Below are 22,991 nucleotides of genomic sequence, written 5' to 3' on the forward strand. Positions count from 1 at the left end.
TATTTCTTGATCTAAAATTGATCCAACTCTTGCAATCATAGCGACATTGATTCGAGGCAACAAATACTTATTGGATCTAGTACGTAAGTTTTTTTTTTTTTTTGGTACGTTAGTACGTAAGCTTTGATCCATTGCAGATCAAGGCAACATCAATTCGAGGCAACAAGTATGTTTCAGACCTAGTATGTAAACTCTGATCCGTATTAAACCGACATAAAATCGAATACACATGTTCCAAAAGCAATCGAGGCAACAAATGTTTATTAATACTGGACTTACAAGATGAATTGGGCCTTTCTTTTGAATCAAAGCAACATATGTTTTAGACCCATCAAATATACATGGTCTAACAAGATTTTGACAAGTTCCGTTCTCGGTAACCAGCAGCCCTCTAATAGGAATCACTTTTTCAGCGACCAATAGCCTTCTACTAGGAGCTACATATTTTGGGATTATGCCCGGTAATCCCACCCGCAACGGAAGCGCAACAAATTAACAAAAACGAAATCACACACAAGAGAACACACACAACCAAAATACGTGGTTCCCCAAACTTGGGTACGTCCACGGGAGAGAGAGAAATCTTCCACTATATGAAAAATAGAGATTACAATGTGAGATGTAAAACCCTCCCGAGGTCCTAACACATGGCTCTATACAATGTTTTACACTCAACCCGAACATCTCTATTTTTTCCTCACATCTACTCTCCTCTCACCTCACGGCCGGTGTATCCGGCAACACTGCCCTCTCCTTTTTTTCACACTCGGCACACACTATGCACTTCTTTAGATACACCTAGAATTGGCACTAGCACAGGTGACTCTTCCACTGCCGAGAATCCTCTAGAGCCAGCACAACAAATGCTCTATGGGACTTGTAGAAATGAACCACCCAAAGCCAATTAATTCCACCGAGCAATTTCCTATACAGCCAAATAAATTCCCTCTGTTTTCATTTTCCAAAAGCATTAACACCATGGGCAAAACCCAACAACATATTGTGGCCAGTAGTCTCGTTAACCTACTAGGAACCACTGTCTTTTCGATTTCATTATCTCAAATACACACTTACAAAGTTCTTATCAATTAGTGATCAGTAGTCTTTACACTTACTAGGAATCACTATTTCTTTTCACATTACTAGTAGTCTATCCACCTACTAACCGTTGTGTTTCGCTATTTTTCCTTCACATGACTTGTAGTCTAAACACCTACTAACCACCATGTGTTTTTCTCGTCGTCAGCAGTCATACCCTATGAGGAAGTAGGAACTACTTCTTTATTTCCATCTCTTCAAGCAAACATGCTCCTTTTATTTTCAACCGAAGCAACACACAAGTTTCTGGATCAATTTTATTGATCCAACTCTTGCAATGGGGGCACATTGTGTCGAGGCAACAAATACCTATTTGATCAAGTACGTAAGCTTTGATCAATAGTAGACCGCTGCAACATCGATTCAAGGCAACAAGTACGTTTCGGATCTACTACGTAAACTTTAATCCATATTAAACCGAGGTAACATCGAATCCATAGGTTCCAAAACCAATCAAGGCAGCAAATATTTCTCAATACTGGACTTATAAGATGAATTGGGCCTTTCTTTTGAATCGGAGAAACATATAGTTAAGACTCATCAAAGATACTTGGTCTAACAAGATTTTGACAAATTCCGTTCTCGGTAGCCAGTCGCCCTCTAATAGGAATCACTTTTTCAGTGACCAATAGCCTTATACTAGGAGCTACATATTGTGGCCAGTAGTCTCGTTAACCTACAAGGAACCACTGTCTTTCCGATTTCATTATCTCAAATGCACACTTTCAGAGTTCTTATCAATTAGTGATCAATAGTCTTTACACCTACTAGGAATCACCATTTCTTTTCACATGATCAATAGTCATTACACCTACTAGCCTTATACTAGTAGTCTAGTTAACCTACTAAGAATCACTGTCTTTAAACAGACTATTACCATGAAATGATTAGCCAGCAGACCGAGCACCAACTTTAATATGTTTTTCAGATATTAAGCAAATGTGGTAACTCCAGACAAACATGCGGCAAAAGCTTTAGCAAGAAAACCAATGCTAGCAGATACAATTCTAGTGCACCCAAATCGCTACATGTTAGAGATCATTTAATTTGAATTCTTACCTTACCACTCAGCAGCTTCTCCACTATTGTGTGTTTTTTGGGCTCTCTCGCAGCATGTGGATCACGGATGCAAATATTCTTTATGCTGAAATTTCAAAATTATTACAAAGCTGTTAAGAGAAATGTCTTAATTGGAGAATGATCAAAGAAAAGATAAGGCAACATGAAAAAGAAAATGAAAAAATGACACATACTTTCCGGCTTCTCCAAATATTCTTTGAATATTTTCTGTTGACTGATCCTCCGGTAGATTTTCCACCAAAACAGTGCAAAACTACTGTACATTAGTTAGATACAATTTCAAACCAAATAACATCATAGTGGAAACTCAAGCTCCGTTTGGATGAATACCTAGGCATCCGTGACCTCACTGGCTAGAAGGGGATGAAGTCGTTTTCTTACGATTCGAACTTACAACCTGCAATTACCAACAAAAAGGGGGTTGAGTATATGCGACGCGACACTTAGGAGAGAAGGAACACTGGATAACCACAGATTTAAAAGAAACACATGAAGACTGCTAAACCAATACACAGAAGCATATGTTACCATTGCTTGCCTGTATCTCACTTGAATAAGATGTAGTCAGAAGCCCAAGATTTTCATATAAAAAACACAAGTACAAATATTGATATCCACACACACACATGCATGCTGAAAAAAGTCTTTTCTCTGTTGAGAAAAGAAGCCTAAGATTCAAGAAACAAATAGGAGAAAAGTCGGAAGATAATAAAGTTATTACAAGACAAGAAGATTCCTTGAGTGTCGCCACTATTAATGACCAGTCCTGTGTGAGCTTTTTCATTTCATTTTCTTAAAAGAAGCAACAACGGCAATGGGAACTGCACAAAGCAGCAAGCCAATTATTGAGATCAGAAGTTAACAAACTTCAGAAAAAAGTAAGTTACACTACAAGAAAAAAAGACTTTCATTTTTTAAAACACCGGCAAAAGTGCCAAAAATGCTGGAAAAAGCCTTCCCAGCATTTTTCCTGGCGTTTTTAAAAAACGTCCCAGATGCCAGTGTCGGGAATACTAAACGGCGTTTTCATAAACGCCGGCAATATTACTGGCGTTTACAAAAACCTGGGAAAAAGTCCACAGCTGGTGACTTTTCCGATTCCGGCAGGAGTCTTGCTAGCGTTTACAAAACGCCCAGAAAAGTTTTTTTTTTTTTTTTCCCAAATCTGCAGGAATGCTGCTTGCTATAGCCAGATTGTTCTTGCATTTGGAATCACTCTACACCACATACTTGTACATTTTAAGGGTGGAGAAATCTTTCAAAACTACTAAAATTCATTAAACCATCAATACATCCGAACTCACACTAAATAAATATCCCAAAAATTCATATTACATTGTGTTCATATTCCACATTCCACGCAATGGAAGATTGAATCCAAGCTCATAACAAAAAAAGTACTTCTAATTTCATGTACTGAAATCGTACGCTTTTTTGGTGCTTCTTGTTTATTGGAGTGATATCTTCTTTTGCACCTACAACATGTAAAACACGGGGGAAAAACAAAAAAAGGGTTAGAAAAACAAGAAAATCCATGGATATGAGCTACAAAACACCACATTCTGAGCAAAACTTTCACACAATACAATTGACATATAGACTTAGAAGCCTTCGCCTTTCGAAGCTCTTTAACTATGTCGTCCATATAATATTGCGATCATGGTTGAGCCAAGACATGACTCTAGATTCATCTAGCTACATACATGCATCGAGTAGGTAGCCTAATTACCAATCTCACATAAAAGTATACATCTAAATATAGTAGTGCTGCAGGTATTCAAGCCAAGACTCGACTCCGTAAGATCACCAAAAAGAGAACCAAAGAAGTTCAGAATCCCAAAAGCTATTGCAATGATGATCATCCCAGAAACTATGTTATTAAAAATCATAAAAACCTTTCAGAAATGATTAGCTTAATGAAAGTCATATATATTGGAAAGGGAAAACTATCTCCATTTCAGATTTTGTAAACAAATCACCCTGAACCACTAAAATACTCCCCCACACACAGACACACGGGGAAACACCTCCAAACATACGATAAATCTAGAAACTTAAAACAACATTCATAACCCTTCCCCCCCCCCCCCCCCCCCCCCCCCTCTGTCTCTCTGACACACACACACACCCCCTCTGTCTCTCTGACACACACACACACACCCACCCCCACACACAAAGAGTTGGTACACATACCAGCTGATAGCTTTTTGAGGACAGGTATTATGTTTGTTCACCCATTGCATATACCAACACAACAAACACCTTTCTTGCACTCCAATGTTGAAGTGGATTAAAGAATTAACGACAAGAATCTTCCAAAACTAAATAGCTTAGATAAGATGGTGGCCAACTAAAAATCCTTGATAACAGAAGTGGCTATACAACCACCTAAGCCCGCAGCAACTCCCTCCCATGTCTTCTTGGGACTAATAGCAATAAGTGGTATCCGACCAATAGTGCTGCCCATACAAAAGTAAATTCTCATACTAGTCAGCCTTGAAGTGTGAGACAACTCGTCAAATTGAAGAGAACGTGACTATTCAGCGGTTAGTTATTTTACGGACGAATTTAATTAGCATGGTGGAGGGGTCAACAGGAGCCTTTCTGACAAAAAAAGATGTTGAAAACCCCTTTTCAAGAACACCCAAGATGGAATGGAACATTCTTCTTTCCCATATAAATGACAGATTCTAGAAATCAAGGTAGCTATATGACTATATATTTGTTTTGGCCAACAAAAAGAAAAAGAATTCAAGAGTTATATGATATTAGCAAGGATCAAAGATGGTATACAAATATTAAAAGATAACATAGAGTCCAACTGCTCGATTATACAAGCACAAGTACCTTGCCACCAACAAAAGCAGAAATATCAGCTGCAATTATGCTGCTAATAGAAATCAACATTGCAACGGGGACCACAGTCCACTGAGTTTGGCCACCAAGAAGCAAAAGCCATACTCCTCCCCCTCCAGCAAAAACTAATGTTTATGAACTATGACATTCATAGAAACACCATTACAACAACAGAGACAATTCCCCCATTATTGAGCACTATTGACAACATTCTTTTAATCCACACGTGTTACTCTGAGAATACACATAAAGGAGGGGGAAAACCTTGTGGAATCGAAACCGCTTAGTTGCACAATCTAAACCCAACGTAAGAACAGGAAGCAAACAGAAAATCTAGTGGCCTTATTCAAGAGCTCCGATGTCGGTGTAAAACCGTTAATCAATGTCTACAAAAGCCCCAGATTTAACCACAATATAACCAAAAATCCCTAAATCTGTCCAATCCCTAACTACAAACCCTAACTTGTCCAACCTCTAATCACAATCCCTAAATTTTATCTTATTTTCTTATCAGCAACCCTATCCTTTTTTTTTTTTTTTTGTTATACGCGGTAGCAGTTGGGAGGCATTAGATAAAAGGGTGATAGTGTAATTTTATGGTAGAGGAGGTCTCCGCTCCACTACAGTAATTTTTGGATAAAAGGGGGATAGTGGGGTTAACCATTTGCATAGAAACATATCCCTCTACTCACACAACACCCGCAAAATATCCCTCTTATGAAGAGTACAATGACAACAAAAGCAACAAGTTTAAGTCTGTCAACATGCTTATAGATCATGAATCGCCCCTCATATATATATATATATATAGTCCGTCTCCCGTAAGGACCACCTCATTTTAATAAAATGCGGACCTCCCTTTTCCGATTGAATTTCGATGATCTGAGCCGCTCAACATGTTCAGAACGTGATTTTAAGGGTACCCGCGAGAAATCAGCAAAAAAAATGACCGGGAAGGGCTTCATCCGAGCAGTTTTTGTTTGTTTTATATCGAACGCTTCAAACAAAAACTGCTCGGATGAAGCCCTTCCCGGTCATTTTTTTTGCCGATTTCTCGCGGGTACCCTTAAAATCACATTCTGAACACATTGAGCGGCTCGGATTATCGAAATTCAATCGGAAAATGGGAGAAATGAGGAGGTCCGCATTTTAACTAAAATAAGGACTCCCTCATTTGAGACTGACTGTATATATATATATATATATATATATAAATTAGTGGGGTTTTGCACAAAGTCACAAACGCGGGCCAAGTATTCCCTTTTTTTCTTGTAGTGAAGCACCTAGAAATATATTGACAATTGCATATCTTCAGTGTTAACTTTCTAAAATCAGAGCACTCTGTTACCTACCTAAATAGCAACCAACCAAATGGGTTAACCATTTTCATAGAAACATAACCCTCTACTCACACAACACCCGCAAAATATCCCTTTTTTGATCGATTTGAAAGAAGCGCGCTTTTTTGCGCCTTTGTCTCTTTTTGCGCTTTTTGCTCACCTTTTTCAAGTCGACTCGCCTCTGGGTCAGCAAGGCGCTGGGGGTGCACCTCGCCTCGCCTTGCGCCCAGGCGCGCCTTTGACAACTATGAGTGGTAGATGCTCTATACGTACAGACAACCGTTTGTGGGTACCAAGTTTATATTACATAGAAGTTGGGAGCATATTGGTAGACAGGCATGAAATAAGAATTATATGCCATGCGGCTCATGCAAAATTAGAGAGGAGAAAAATGTAAATAACCAATATCTGGGATAATTTAAGTTTCAGTGCAAAACTCAGCCAGACTTCAAATGTCCATGCTCTCACATTTATTCAAGGACGGACAAATGAAGGGGAAAGAGGGTTGAAAAGAAGGGGATGCAAAAGAAAGGAGAAGATCGACTATATATCCAATATATACAGCAATACAACTAAAGATGGAACTACAGAAAAAGAGTTCTTAAACAAAGATGTTACCAGCAGGATCTCTAGCATGAGAAACATCTTCCGCGGTGTTGGATTGATCCGGATATGCAGTTCTACAAGCCTCAATGGACACAGACTTATCTGCTTGATGCTCTCCATTCGTAATGTGAGCATTGCAGCTGACTATCTAATGGTCAAATTCATAATAGTGTTCCATCTTATTCAAAGGCTTCATATCGAGGTCAATAAAAGATGCCTAGAAAATAGCAACTTCTGTAAGTTATACATATGGCAGGAAAAGACACTATTCACTGGAAAAAAATATTACTTATGCATTAGAAACTAGATGATTTGAAATTTAGCCACTGTCTGATGTACCACAGCAGTAATAAATGAGAGCATCAGGAGATAAAATCACCACCTATCATATGGAAATGTAATAAACACTAGTGATACATCAAGATAACCATAAATTCATTACACATGCAAATATGAGATCAGTCAGGGCTCCTTAGTTTCACCATCTTATTTGCATTTCGCTCAAGTTGTGTCTCCCTCATTCTCCCACAAGAATTAAAGCTAATAATCTAATTGCAGCCAAAAAAAAATTTAGCATATTTTGCATTAAATAAGCAAATAAGCTAGCAAACCAAACGGGCCCTTGGTTTAGTACATAGAATCCTAAAAATTTGGCTTTGGGTTTTGTGCCAAATTTAAAAAGTTACCACTGATTTAACAGGGTATTCAAAAGTTTGCCTCCTTTTTTTTCTTTAAATCAGAGATTCCACTCATAAGGTGTCCATTTTTAATGTGAAAAATGGCAATGGCTAATGCTTGGTTGTTATGTAACACTTTCAGACGCTCTCTTTGAAAACAAAAACACCTTTCGTTTTCAAATGTTTGAGCAGCGACAATTTTGGGAACAAATAAAAATCTTTTTCGTGATTTTATGAACAGGTTGTTTTCGACAAATTTCCTGAAAACAGGTACAGTTTGTCAACAAGTTCCATGTTTTATGATCATGAAAACAGCAAGCAAAAAACAACAAACAATAAACAAAAATGATAATGTACCAAACTACCATTAGATCCTATGTAAGAACCCATGCTTCAGGGTTTCTGAAAACCATATGATGCACAATCATCCCTAACTTTAGCTGACACCAGTCAGTCACACATGCTGCTTTTTAAATGCCGAGTTTTTAAATGATGTCTTGCGTTGCTGCATACCTTGTCATCAAATGTCTGGTTGGTTGACTTTAAAAATACACACTATATGAAGATTCTGTATCCTTCTCTTTCCTCGGCCGAAAACAAATCATCATGCTCAAGTCCTTTGCTGGTGCAGCTATCAAATAGTTTAATTTTGAAGCTCTCATCCAAAGACAATGAATGCAGATACTGTATCTGTCCGACACTTTGTCTTCACCCAAATCTCTACACACCATACAAGGCTGAGAAATAAAGTTGTAATAGGCATGAATTGCACCTTCTAAGTCATACATCAAGTTTCTGAAGTTTGAGAAGCAAATCTAGTAATCCTGATCTGAAAACAGCTTCAGCAACAAGGTCCAGGAAATTCGTTGTGCGTAGGCCATCTGTCCGAATCGCAGACCTGAGAACGTCTTCTTTCCCAATCATACGACTAATGCTATCACCCCCACCACCCAAGCCTCCATATATTACGGAACCGTTCAAGAAAACACGGAAGTTGTTCTGAGGAGTAACAAAGAGAGCCTTGATTGCTTTATGTACTCTGTCCTTGGATCTAGAGAACATATCGAGCGGATCATATTCACTTATTTCTAATACCTGCAGAGAAAAATGACCCTACTGAGACAATAACCTAAAATGACTTATCAAATCAGTGACTGCATCAGATCTATAAGAAAGCAAGGTGGAATTATATCAAATACTTGAATTTCATAGTTGAATAAGTGCTTTCTCATTCTCAGCTTACACTCAATGAGAACAAGTGGAAAAACAAAATGTACCTCTCTTTCATGCAATTTCAATGACTGGTGCATTCTGCAGCAGGCTATTCTCTTTTTAACGACATTTCCCTCAGATATATATCTTAAAAATGGAAGAAACCCATGTTTTGGCTACTTTGAGGAAAAAACATGTTAGATAGTTTCATAGTCATGCTAACGAAACATTAAACAAAGTTAATAAACCCCCTGAAGATGAGAATGAAACCAAGATGTTGATTGAGGAAAGCACCTTTATCTCAACAGATATGCAAACTTGATCTTTAAGACTACATGGGGGAAAAGAAGTATATCATCATAACCAGCTTGCTTTGTTCATATATAGGAGCGTTTCAAGAATCAATGTGAGGCTACTTACCCAAAAACATTAGAATAATAACAAACTGAAGTCATGCATGCATGTTTTCCCATGAAGACACCAGTCATATCTTTCTAAAGCCAATCATCATATGATAAAGTAGTTAATTACTCAAGCTAAGCAAAAAATGCAAAAATTTCACCCCAACTCCAACAGGCCAATCCATTTCCAATAACAATATATTCTCTTGTCAGCGTGGTCACATGCGCTTCTCTTATTATCACTATTACATGCATGCAATGTAATAGACAGAATCAAAGGGTTACTCAGAAAACAACTTAACTATCACTAGCTAAGAATAGAAGAAGCGGAAAGTTCAGAGAAATGGTCACATCTTCTCAACATATGAACTTGAGAAAAATATCATTATACTTGGTTATTCAGTGCCTATGGTTCCTGTATTTAGAGAAAAATATCATTATACTTGGTTATTCAGTGCTCATGGTTCTTGTATTTAGCAACAGTAGAACAGGAAAAGATTAGAAAATGCGAACGAAAAACAGATCATAAACCGAATTCCACGCACAAACTCATAACCATACGTACCTACCTACCTACCTACCTACATACATACAAAACTACACACGCCTACGTATACAAAGGGTTGTTTGTGTTTTTGCAGTAACTGGAATCATTTGCTTTGATGATCTAATGAACGGATGACCAAGATCATCTAGTTAAAGAGAGGGGCAACCACCCTTAGATACATCCCTTCTCTTTGCTTATTAGCCTCATTCTCTCATTCGTTTGCGTAAATATCCAGATATTCTTTTTGAGTGATTCTATTTGCACACCTTTAATCTCAGTACACACTGGGAGCTTTTAAATGCACATACTTCTTTAGAGGACCATCACAGAACCACAAGAGAATCTCCAAAACGCATACTCATTTCTCGATAACTCACAGTGTTCAGTTCAACTTCCGCGCACCTCAACTAATTCCTGGGATCAATCCCACTGTCCACTAGCAAGGGGCTGTAATTAAAGCAGTATGAACTAACCCTATAAGAGTTAATAGCACCTAGAGGTCCCGAACCCGACACCTAGACTAATGAAATGAGAGAGTAACTTTCACATGCATAGTTTTGGATGCATTCGTAGGAATAATGGGTTCTTTCCAAAAAGATAGATTGGAAATCAGATTTGTTTACCAGTCCGTTGTTTTCGCACCCTCAACTCCGAAGATCGTGTGACTTGTGAGCAAGATTCATGGATAGGATATACAGCAGTGAGAAAAATAGAAACTACATTTTCCAACTCAAACTAGCTCTCCCGCAATGGAACCCCTAAAGCGAACCGAAACCGAGATTAGCCCAAGTTTCCAACCACATATTCACCATCACTACACAAACACATGCATACATACATACAATTACTTATATGTTGCCATTGCAATGTATAAATGTTAGAGGAAAGGGAAACCAAGGCTCACATCAATGCATACTTAATAAACATGCAAGAAAAGTGACTCCGTCATGGCAGCAACCTGAGAAGAGAGAAAATGTCTCCGTGGGCCTCCAGGTTGCCCCACCACGAAATGGGTCGGACCTCAACGCCTGATTTGAATGAAGAAATATTATCATCACAGCCTATATTGTGACATTCCTCACTGTGCCGTCATAGCAGATAACAACATCCCGAAGGATCGCCATTAAGTTTTTGAACGATGTACCAGGTTCTTTCAACCCTCTGGATGAACAGACAATTACTTCTCCGGCAGAGATAGAATGAGCCATCTCTTGATACCACACCATGAAAAAGACAGCTTCTAACCAACCCAAATTCCTCAGACAGGTAGTTAGCATGAATGGGATACTTGTTATAGAAGAGAGAAGCCATGTCCTCAACTAAGCCGCAGGTGTAAGATTTCCCCCTACTCGAAATTTGAAGCCCCAGTAACGCAATTAGCTGAACAACTTTTGTAATAGAGGAGTCACTCTAGGAGTCAATAATATATCCTATTGCTGATGACCTCAGAATAAAATTAGCAACAAGTAATTTCAGAAGCCGTAAGTGCTTCTCTACTTGCAGCTCAATTAACTCGTTATATGTCGAATGCAAGCTACAAAGCAAGGGTGAAATTTCCTGAATGCAACTATTAATGTCCTCTAAGACAGCTCTCTCAATGAAAAAATCTTCTAATCCTACACTTTTTTTTTTTGACACGTTCTAATCCTACACCGATACCTTGAGAAAACAAATTTTCCATGAGGCAAGGCTGTAAACGTTAAAAGAACTTCAAAACCTCATCTGGGCCCTTCTCAGAGAAAATAGAACTGACAATGTCACTAACAATTGACAGCATTACGTCCCTACTAAAATCAATGGTCAAAAGTTCACTCTTCCTAACCAAAAATCTATCACCAGAACAGTTGAAACAAAGTGGTAGAGCTGTCTGTAATAATTGCACCGCAGTCCACTGAGGGCCTGATCTCTTTGCCTTAAATAAGTCTAGATGCGGCAAGGAATTGGAGACAAACATTGCCAGCTGTTGGGCAGCTGGTCTTGTCAAGAAATAATTCTCAAACATAATCTTCAGTGATAACAATGCATCAATGGCTACCTGCAAGTTGAGGTTGCCAAAATGAGAACTAAGCAACTGCTTCTCTACAGAGAACAGTTCCAAAACCTCTGCTTTTGCAGCAAGAGATTGAGGATAAAATAAATGAACATAGTCCCCATCAAAATAAGCACTTAGAGGCCCACGTATAAGAGGGTTGATCTTAACTGTATGGTCCTCGTGAACATAAACTGATAACGCTTGCACGGAATGTTTATGCGTAGTCGGAGGGCGATTAACAAAAAAAATATCCCCATCCATCATACTCCGATGTACCACTTGACCAGGGCTTAAAAATGTATGCCCCTTTGAACCTTCCCTCAACGAGTATGTTGACAAACCCGCTGTATAGGTCAAACAGAGCTTATCTCTCGCTCTCGCTCTCTCACACACGTGGAAATACGAAAAGGGTTGTTGATAGAACATAAATCATAGGCTTTGGTGATCCTATTTTTGGATAGTGATCATCAAATTTACAGAGAGGGGCAACCAACCTCAGAAACATCCCTTCTCTCCATTTGAGCCTCATTCCTTGAGTTCAATTCCTTGAATTATTCAATGGTCCTTGTTCTCTATCTCTATCTCCCTGTCCATATATCCAAATATATTGTCTTTAGTACTAGCAGCAAAAGAAGAAGAAAATGGAAAAAGATACAAATGCAGGGTTTGGTTCGGTCAAAAACCAAATCCTACCAACAAACACACACACCCAGATATATACATACACACATACATACACAAAGGCTGTTGATTTTGTAGACGTAACTGAAATCATAGGGATCAAGATGATCTTTTCAAGAGAGGGGGCAACCACTCTAAGAAACATCCCTTCTCTCTCTTTAGCAGCGTCATTCCATGATTTCAGTTTCAGAACCACCCAAAATGCTGGGTTTTCACAATAAATATATTTCATGTGTGTCAGCCCTGGTTTACCAATAGATCAGAATCAGAAACAACCCAAAATCTTAGTTTTAATCTCAATCAAACAAGGCTCTGAGGCCAAACAAGGCTCTGAGGCAATCCTTGGTTGTTGCTTTCACAAAAGTTTTCCAGAGCTGTTTGGGAGCTTCTAAATGCACACCATTTCGATCATCGCCTCATTATACCAGGCTCCGAAAAAGTGTGAGGATAAATTAATGGAAAAAGGAGAGGCTCAGATCTGTGTTTTTATTGTAGAAGAGAAGGGTTTTCCCACCATGGCTGCAACATCAGTTGCCCTGCCAACAAAATGGGTCACATCTTCTCAACATATCAACATGAGAAAAATATCATCACAGCCTCTTAGTGACCATGGTTCATGCATGTAGCAACTAGCAACAACAACAGCAGCAGCAACAGCAGAACAGGGAAAGATAGGAAATGCAAACCAAACAGGTCATAAACCAAATTCATCGCACAAACTCACTCTCAGATACGTACGCCTACATATGCAAAGGGTTGTTGATATTTTTTAAGTAACTGAAATCATCGGCTTTGACAATCTGAGTAAGGGATGACTAAGACCATCTAGTTACATAGAGGGGCAACCACCCTTAGAAACATCCCTTCTCTCTGCTTATTAGCCTCATTCTCTTCAGTTCCTTTCCAGATACTCATTCGAGTGATTCTATTTGCACACAACTTTCATTAGAGCATCTCCAAAACCCATACTCATTTATTGATAACCAGGGTGTCCAAGCAAAGACCAGCCTCGTCTCAAGATGATATCCAGAATTCTCAGGGCGTCTTGAGAGTTCTCGGATTCTTGACCGCGTAGAGCATTGGCTATTGATTGCATCGGAATCTTGGCAGCAAAGCTTATCTCCACCTTACACGTCTTAGAGTTGTATGGTCTCCGTTGCCTTTTCCAGTCATCGTTAGGACTTCCAGGGCATCAATTACCGTTTACAAATGTATAAAATCAACAAGTGTCAACAGATCCAAAAAAGATACCAATACCAACATGGAAAGAGTCCTAAACAGGCTCTTCTTGCCGTACCTGCTAGACACAACATCCTCCAGCACCATGGTGAACTCTAGTTTATTCCTCGGAATAGGATCCAGCGTAAACAGGCTCTTTTCGCCATCATAGGCAAAGTCCTACCTGCCAGCTCTGTATAGTAAACAAAATTCTACCAACAAACACGCACCCAGATATATACACACACATACATACACAAAGGGCTGTTGATTTTGTAGATGGAACTGAAATCGTAGGCATTGATGATCTGATTAAGGAATCAAGATAATCTTTTCAAGACAGGGGCAACCACCCTAAGAAACATCCCTTCTCTCTGTTTATTAGCCTCATTCTAAGATTTGAGTTTCTGAACCACTCCAAATGCATGGGTTTTCACTGTAACTATATTTCATGTGTGTCAGCCCTAGATTACTAATCGATTAGAATCAGAACCAACCCAAAATCTTAATCTTAATTGAACAAGGCTCTGAGGCCGTGCTTGGTTGTTGCTTTCACAAAAGTTTTCCAGAGCTGTTTGGGAATTGGGAGCTTCTAAATGCACACCATTTCGATCATCGCCTCAGTATTCCAGGCACCGAAGAAGTGTGAGGATAAATTGATGGAAAAGGTGAGGCTCAGATCTGTGTTTTGGTTGTAGAAGAGAAGGGTATTCCCACCATGGCTGCAACATCAGTCGCCCTGCCAAGAAATGGGTCACATATTCTCAGCCTATGAACTTGAGAAAATTATCATCACAGCCTCTTATACTTACTTATTCAGTGATCATGGTTCCTGTATTAGCAACAACAGCAGCAGCAGAACAGGAAAAGATTAGGAAATGCGAACCAAACAGGTCATAAACCAAATTCCACGCACAAACTCGCACTCTCAGATACATACATACGTCTACATATGCAAAGGATTGTAGATTTTTTTGAAGTAACTGAAATCATTGGCTTTGACGATCTGAGTAAGGGATGACTAAGAGTCTAAGACCATCTAGTTACAGAGAGGGGCAACCACCCTTAGAAACATCCCTTCTCTCTCCTTAGGAAAACCTACAGACCCCTGTCAGTTCATGTGAGACGACAAGAATTACTAAGGCAATGGTTATACCATTTTCCAAACAAAATATTTAGCATGTATTGAAACTTGAAAGACTAGACTTAAATAGACATTCATTCACCGAATCACTTAAGTTGTCATACATTTAAAAAGTTAATCAGTGCACTAACAAGGTTCTAATTATTCTCATTGTGATTGGCAAGGAAGTATAACCCCAGACAAAATTTGGTTTTGAGTTATTCACATAGATGGTTTACTACTCGAATACAGGAATAATTGACTTCTTAAGAACTTGAACAACCAACTCACTTATGACGACTAGCAAAAAAACAAAAATTCCAACCCCGGGTAATACCCCTCTCATGGTTCAAAAACAAAAAACTTCGTAATGCTTCTAATTACCCATTTTTCCTATCTCAAAATTTAGCTCAAATGTAAACAGACAGCAAACCATTTGGTTTTTCTTCCTCTTTGATGAACCAATGAAGTAAAGAAGACAACAAATTTCTACCAAAAAAAGGAAAGAACAATGTATTGTAGATCATTTACCAAGGCAAACTTCTGATTCCACGAATCTAAGATCCAGGGCAGCAGCATTCTGAAATCTGAATGACCACCAAGCTAAAATTTGAAGTGCAATCCAATAACAGGAACCCAGTCATGAATTCAGTCGAACAATGTGATGAATTGATATTCAAGATGAGAACTCACTGGGGAATTCTATCAAATAGTTCATGTCCTTGTGTTCAATCCCAAGTACCTACCAATAACAACATAAAACAAAACACAACTATTCAGAACCAACTGGAAAGAATCGTAAATGATTCAGAAACCAAAATGCTCCAAAAGACTAATGAAAAAAGAAGAAAAAAAACTGTGCAATTAGAGTTGTAGACTAAACAAGGTCATAAAACTGAGAACAATACAAGGTAAACAAGACTGCTGAGACATACCACAACTTAAGAGTTTTAAGTCTTTCTGGGTAGTAAATTGTCACGTTCCATGGTTAGAAACATGAAAACAGTTTCCTTCACTTTCCACTAGACTAACCCCTTGTAGCATGTTGAAATAGACACAATGGATTTACCAAGCACCCCCATTAACATTTGATAGGCATTTAATCATCGAAAATTATGAGATACGATGGTTGTTTCATACTATACGCCAAATCAAAATGTGCTCTCAAACATTATGCATGGCTATGCGGAAACAAGCCTAAGACATGTTACTCAAATATATCTCAGAAAAAAGTACGCCCTGAAATAGCTTCCACATCCAATTCCAAAGATTGAATTCAATTCTGCCGAACAATTGTGATTCAAATTCCAAGGCATGCATTAACTTTTCAAGATTGGAATGACTAAACACAAAACATCGAATAAAGTTGCTGATTCCTTTGGAAAAAAAGGGTCTTGCAGCAAAGCAAGCAATAATCTCACTATGCATATGAAATGTGTAGCTGCCAAGATTTTGCATGTTATTTAAAAAAGGATGTGAACATGTGTTGGGATATCAAATGTGTGAAGAGAAGAAGATGAGAAAATAAAAAAACTAGAAACATAACTTCTTACAGTTTACTCACACTTTCCTATCTGATTTCCATATTTCCCCTGCAAAAACCAAAACCAAAATGTAGCAGAAGGAGCCATTCCAGGGATCACCTCACAATCAATTCAACTAATGTAGGGTAAAATTGCAGACTCAACATCAACTGCCACTTTAATAAGTTCCCTTAAGTCTGTTACTGCCTCTAACTCTTGTTCATTAAACATAGGAAAGGACCATCCATGTTGGCTTCTGCGCCCAATAGAACACATGACAACCAATCATGCAGATACCACAGCAATAATCAAACTATAGTTAGCACATATCATCCATCTACATGTACCTTGGCTATTTTCCTTCCGCAGAGCAAAGGGCTTTTCCTCGTTCACTCTCTTGTTCAATTGTAACTTGCAAGGAGAGTTTTCCACAGTTGCAAGGAGCGTTTCTAAATACACTAATTTCTATCATCACCTGAAAATCATCAGCTCCAATGAAATGTGGAGATAGATTGACGGAAAATGTGAGGCTCAGATTTGTATTTGGATGGGAGAAAATAAGGATTTTCCCACCATGGCTGCAACATTAGTTGCTCCGCCATGAACGGGGTTCCATCTTCTCAACCTATGTCCTCCGAAAAAATATCATCACAGCCCCTTTCATACAAGGGGAAATTATTCAGCAATATAGGTTCTTTCGCTCTGTCCATATATATCCACCAAGGGAAATGTGAAAAAAACACATTGGGATGGAGGAAGTATATATCCTTATATCACCACTAATCGTACAATGCAAATATATACAGGGCTGTTAATTGAACTGAAATCATAGGCTCATCAAATTACCGAAGGAGCAACCACCCTTAGAAACACACTTCTCTCCAATTGAGCCTCATTCTTTGAGTTCAAATCCATGAATATATCCATCTCTCTATCTATATATCCATCTCTCATTATTAGTACAGCGACAACAACATCGATGGAATTTGTCCCACATCGGTTAATTATCTCCTCCAAAACTAGTGTATATAAGCCTTGGCGGCTTCTCTACTCATTGCCAATTGGTTTTGACTGGGATGCTTTAACAAACATCATACGGCAAAGAACCCTCCAAGGACCAAAACTAGTATATGAGCCTTGGCGGCTTCTCCACTCATTGCCAATTGGTTTTGACTGGGATGCTTTTAAAAACATCATACGGCAAAGAACCCTTGCAAGCCACAGGAATTGGCACAGGGATAGTCACCTAATAACCAAGGGCGCTCAAGGAAGCCTTTGGTCATGGTTCGACTCTCACCTGCACGCTATCAATTCCTGTGTTGCCAGACCATACAGGGCTTTGCTTTACTAAGATTAAGATTTGGTGTAGATTTTTTCCTGATCGATTAGTAATTTAGGGCTGAGAAACACAATCGTGTTTACACTGATACTGAGTGAGAACTGAGAAGTATCTGTTCTTGCCATCACCGGACATTTGTTTGACTGAAGGTTTTGTTTGGTCAAAAATCAAATACTACTAGCAAACTCACACACACAGATATATACATACACACAAACGTACACAAAGGGCTGTTGATTTTGTATATGGAACTGAAAACATAGGCTTTGATGATCTGATTAAGAGATCAAGATCATCTTTTTTCAGAGAGGAGCAACCTCCCATAGAAACATCCCGTCTATCTGCTTATTAGCCTCATTCTCCGAGTTCAGTATCTGAAGCACGACAATATCCTTCGCTGTCGCTTTCAAAAAAAAGTTTTCTTGAGCAGTTTGGGGTACTTCTAAATATACACCATTTTGATCCTTGCCTCAGAATCACCAATGAAATGTGGGGATAAATTGATAGAAAAGGTGAGGCTCAGATCAGTATTTTGACAGTAGGAGAGAGGACTTTCCCTCCATGGCTGCAACATCAGTTGCCCTGCCATGTAATGGGACCCATCTTCTCAACATGTGAACCCGAGAAGAATATCATCACAGCCTCTTATAATAGGTTCTTCAGAGCTCATTGTTCCAGTATATATCAACAATAGCATCAGAAGAAGAAGAAACGAAAACTAGAAAAGAAAGAAAGAAGGAACAAGCAAACTAATCTCCACATTTCGGCCTGTTTAGCTACTTCATTTTTCCATTTGGAGTTCTGTATTTTTGGCTTTTGTGTGTTTTGGAGCCAAACCCATTTTCAAGGATTCTACTTATAATCCTACAACCAATAATCTACAATCGACAGTCCACAAACTAAAAAATAATGGGCTCCCAAACACCCCATTTGGGGAACACATACACATGCATGCATATACGAAGGGTTGTTGATTCTCTTGATGGAACTGAAATCGTAGGCTCTAATGAGATTAAGGGATCGAGATCAAGTTCATTATCCAGAAATTCTTTAGAGTGATTCTATTTGCACACAACTTTGATCTCAGAACACAGAAGTTGCTTAAAAGTGTGCATCATTGTTTCGGATGTTTCCTAATTTATAGCCCGCTAGTTTGACTAGACTAATAGTGAAAGGCCTATGTTATCCGATAGGACATGCAGTCCAGTAGAACTGTAGAACCAACAGAGAGGGATCAATAATACCACACAAACCCAATGGCATATATATCCCTCTTTTGTGGAATCTACCATCAGATACATGTTCGTCAAATCCGACCACAAAAATTCTAACCAAACACCGATATAAAATCCTGTGCATAGATAGTGCAATCTGTGCTAATCCCACCCAAAGAAACATTCCAGTAAGCTTAAATTCCTAGTTAATATGACCTTGAACTTCCTTTAGAGGACCATAAGAGCAACTCCAACCCATATTCTACTGCTATGTCTACCGCTACATATCATTTTCCGGGATTCAAATACAGCAAATAATTAAGTTGAAAAATCAAACAAATCCCATAGCAGAATCATTAATTTTCCTCTATATGAACAATAGAAAAAACATTATCCTACCCAAACTAGCTCTCGCGGAATGAAACCGCCAAAACAAATCAGAACATAAGATTAACCCGTTACCCAAGTCTCCTCCAACATATTCACCATCAGCTCACACATGCATACACACATATTTATACGTATACACCTTTTTTGATATTTCAGGTGTCGGGTCAGCTTACACGCAATCCTGGGTGACTGACCACAGTCCACTATCGTAGGCCAAAATCCCAACTGAAGTAGGGACAAAGCCGTGAATAAGCCCTGACTGAATGAACTGGCCCCAAACTCATTCAGCCCCAAAGGAGCTTGTAGCACTTGGAGGTAGCAAACCCTACACTTTGGATGGTGAGAAAGGACGAGATAAGAAAGGGGAAGAGCCAAACAAAAAATTTCTTTTCTGTAATTTTCTCTAATTTGTCACCAAAATGCTCAATCCAAATGAGTGATTTCACAAGAAACCATAACCCTTTCCTTTCTTTTCTCATGAAATCCCTCCATCCAAAGGGGTCAAGGCTTTAACCACCAGCCAACTCTTCGATTTTTATATGTATACATTTACTTGTATATACCATTGTAATGTATTAATGCTAGGGGAAAGAAAAACCAAGGCTCAGATCAGTGAATAATAAGCCGAAAAGTGACTCCGCCATGGCTGCAACCACAGTTACCTGAACAGAGAGAGAGAGAGAGAGTCTATCTCCGTGGGCCTCCGGGTGCCCCGCCATGAAACGGGTCGGACCTCAACGCCTGATTAGACTTTTATTTTTCAACTGAAGTGTGTGCCCTTTGCTTGCATAAAAGTCTCTAAACTTTGGTCTAGTAACAAACTTTAACTTTTATGTTTTATTTCACGCTATTTCATTGTAGCCGAAGAGGAAGCTACAGCTACTTGCTTTCGAGGACTGAAAAAGTCTCTTAGCGAAGCTCTAAGAGGTGGTGTTTCAAACCGAACAACCTTACATGAACATATGTTAGAAATTAGATATCCCACTCAAAAATCCCACCAATATGAAGGAGATTCAAACAGAACACATAAATAGATACATACAGGTTTATAGCATGAGAATCCATGCATGGGCGGCATTAAATCACACTCATTTGAAGCTGCTGCATGCCCACAGTGAATAAAAGAGTACATCATCGGGGAGCCAAGCTTGGCTGAATCAAATCAACAATCAATATTTCCTGAAATAATTATAATAGTTAATAATCAGAAACCATAAGTCAGTAAATCAAATACAAACATCAACAATATAATTAGAAGCCCTAAATACTAATACTCCCTGAAACCCTTATTCGAAAGAGAAAGAGAAAGAGAAAGAGAGCCGACACAACGGTGTTCCGAAAGGTCTTCTTCTTCTTCTTTTAGGTTCAATTCAAAGTCGGAAAGCTCTTCAAGAAGAAGTTCAACAATACACGGAAATTCTTAAGGAAAAAAGGAAAAAAAAAAAACTTGGTCTGACCCGAACTCGTCGTCCGTAGTAGAAGCGAATACTCCTTCTTCGCGATCCCCTTTCTTCTCATCCTCCTTCTTCGCGTACTCCTCCGCGAGCATGGTGTCGTCAACTTTGGGGGCGGCGGATATGGAAGGGAGGGTGCGGAGGGGAGAGGATGCGGTGGAACTCGGGTTTGGTATTGACTTGTCTTGTTGCTGGAGGTGGTGGTGGTCGTCTGTCGTCCATGTCGTGTTCTGCGTAGGTCTGTAGGAGATCCATAATAGTAGTGATTGTTCGAATGGGGAGAAGAGAACGATGGAGATAAGGGGTTTGAGGAGATTGTCTGAGACTTGAGAGAGAAGAAAAAAGGGGTTTCGACCGTTGTGGGTCTTTTATGGAGCCAGAGGCGGTGATTATGTTTGTGTTTAAGAGCAATTTGAAATTTGCACTTCACTCATTGTACTTTCTGTTATAACGCGTCTCACAAACTCTACACAGTTGGCAGCACACTTCAACCGTGCTGCCGCTAGGTTATAAAAAAGTCAAGGAAAATTTTAAAATCAGTCTATTGAGCTTACAAATAGTAGGTGCGGGAATGAGCATTATAGAATGTAAAAAGTATACATAAATACGTGTTTTTCTTGTCTTCTAGTGTGTTTATCGTCAACCTACTGGACTAACAATAGCAAAACCGAAAAGTCAGATGGGTTCTGATGAAATATCGATAAAATTGTCATTTGGGAAGACCCATTTTAGCTATGAACAGAGTATTACATATCAATTAGGTGTTCTATTAATCTAGCCTAATTCAATAAAAGCAAAATAGAAGTCATCTCTTCTGTTGAACAATCAAATTGGTAAGAGACTGATGTAGAAGGTGGAGTGATGTATCGAACAAACTAAAAAAGGAATGGATAGTTGATGGTCCTGTTTAGAGAGGGGTAATGGTGGGGAGAGTTTCAGTGGAGTAGGGAGACAAAAGAAAGACATGAAAGGAGAAAACAGTGATGTCTTCAAAGAGGAGAGGGTAAATATGGGTTTTCAGCTTATTAGTCATGGCTCCAACAATTGGAGTCGTGGCAATATCAGTTACCATGTGAAAATGTAAAAAAAAAACCATCCAAACACCCTCAAAGACCATTATCGAAATCACCCAAGATCAATTAAATAACTTATTCGAGTGTTGTGAACAGAATTATTAATTGGAAATACATTGGGGACTGAGCTTAGGAAATATGTATAATTAAATTTGGAGTGGCTACACTTAGTAAGAATTTATAATGATAGGATTGAGCTTAGGAAATACGAAATACATCGGGGACTGAGCTTGATTTTCTAATTTCAAAAATATATTCACACCATTTTTTTTGAAGTGGCTTTTGGGTTACGTATCATATTACCTTTTTAGCATAAATAATTCTTGATTTTCAACCATTTTAAAATTTGGGAAATTCTAATAAAACAATCTTGAAAAAGGTACTAAATAATTTCAACCTAAATATTAGGAAGTTACAAAGATTAAAAAAAAAATTTATTCTGTAACGTTGTAATCTGACTCTAGATAATGATATGAGCTTGAAACTATCCATAATCATTAAAATAGAAGGTGGTTTCTTACTTGTTCATCAGAAGGGATTTATATTATGTTGGATGCTACCATTGCAGGTTGTTGTAGATGTCTCAAAAGGCTACTCAGGATTGCTCAGCTAAATAAGTCAAATGGCTTATTTTTCTATTTTTATTTAATTTTTTTTGTATTTGTTAGTTTTTCATCAATTTTTTATGGATTATTGCTTCGTCATGACAAGAGAAATCTAAAAAGTACAAAATTATGATCGAAATCCAAATTATTTTGACTAAAGACGAAAATATTGGCTTATTGACTTATTTTTGTCTTCATTAAAAAAATTTAGGTTTCAATCATAATTTTTAACCTTTTAGATTTCTCTCGTCGTGAAGAGTCAATAATTCACAAAAAATTGACGAAAAACTAACAAATGCATAAAAAATTTGAATAAAAATAAAAAAATAAAGTCATTTAACTTATTTAGCCCAACAACCCCTCAGTGTTGTCTTGATAATTAAACGGCAACCTAGCCACTTAACCCAACCTCAACCTCAAACCCTTCAAGGTTGAGAAAACTAACTTATCACCCCTCTCACTCTCGAAAAGTAACTTGCCTAAATCTTCAGAGTGAAAGAATAAAACGGAAAGTGGTCGTAG

General features: G+C 38.5%; 1 protein-coding gene and 1 pseudogene across 15 annotated transcripts; both read right to left on the reverse strand.

Annotated features, from left to right (window-relative positions):
* Positions 1-3,415: 3,415 nt before the first annotated feature.
* Positions 3,416-12,110, reverse strand: LOC131306922 (uncharacterized; annotated as a pseudogene).
* Positions 12,111-13,940: 1,830 nt separating this feature from the next.
* LOC131306676 (uncharacterized) lies at positions 13,941-21,176 on the reverse strand. Of its 15 annotated transcripts, none has more exons than XR_009193971.1 (5): positions 20,785-21,176; positions 20,380-20,516; positions 15,565-15,613; positions 15,403-15,458; positions 13,941-14,580 (listed from the first exon to the last, which is right to left on the reverse strand). XR_009193971.1 is itself a non-coding variant. In XM_058333083.1 (5 exons), the coding sequence occupies exons 2-5, from the start codon at positions 20,470-20,472 to the stop codon at positions 14,561-14,563; spliced, it is 234 nt and encodes a 77-aa protein (XP_058189066.1). In that variant the 5' UTR covers positions 20,473-20,516; positions 20,785-21,174; the 3' UTR covers positions 13,941-14,560. The 15 variants fall into 15 exon arrangements, 5 of the variants coding, with proteins under 5 accessions (XP_058189066.1, XP_058189063.1, XP_058189064.1 ...); XM_058333083.1 differs by having other exon boundaries at positions 15,403-15,474; positions 20,785-21,174; XM_058333080.1 differs by having other exon boundaries at positions 13,941-14,487; positions 15,403-15,474; positions 20,785-21,142.
* Positions 21,177-22,991: the final 1,815 nt, after the last annotated feature.

The sequence above is a fragment of the Rhododendron vialii genome, chromosome 11a (genome assembly GCF_030253575.1).
Source record: "Rhododendron vialii isolate Sample 1 chromosome 11a, ASM3025357v1".
NCBI classification, from domain to species: domain Eukaryota; kingdom Viridiplantae; phylum Streptophyta; class Magnoliopsida; order Ericales; family Ericaceae; genus Rhododendron; species Rhododendron vialii.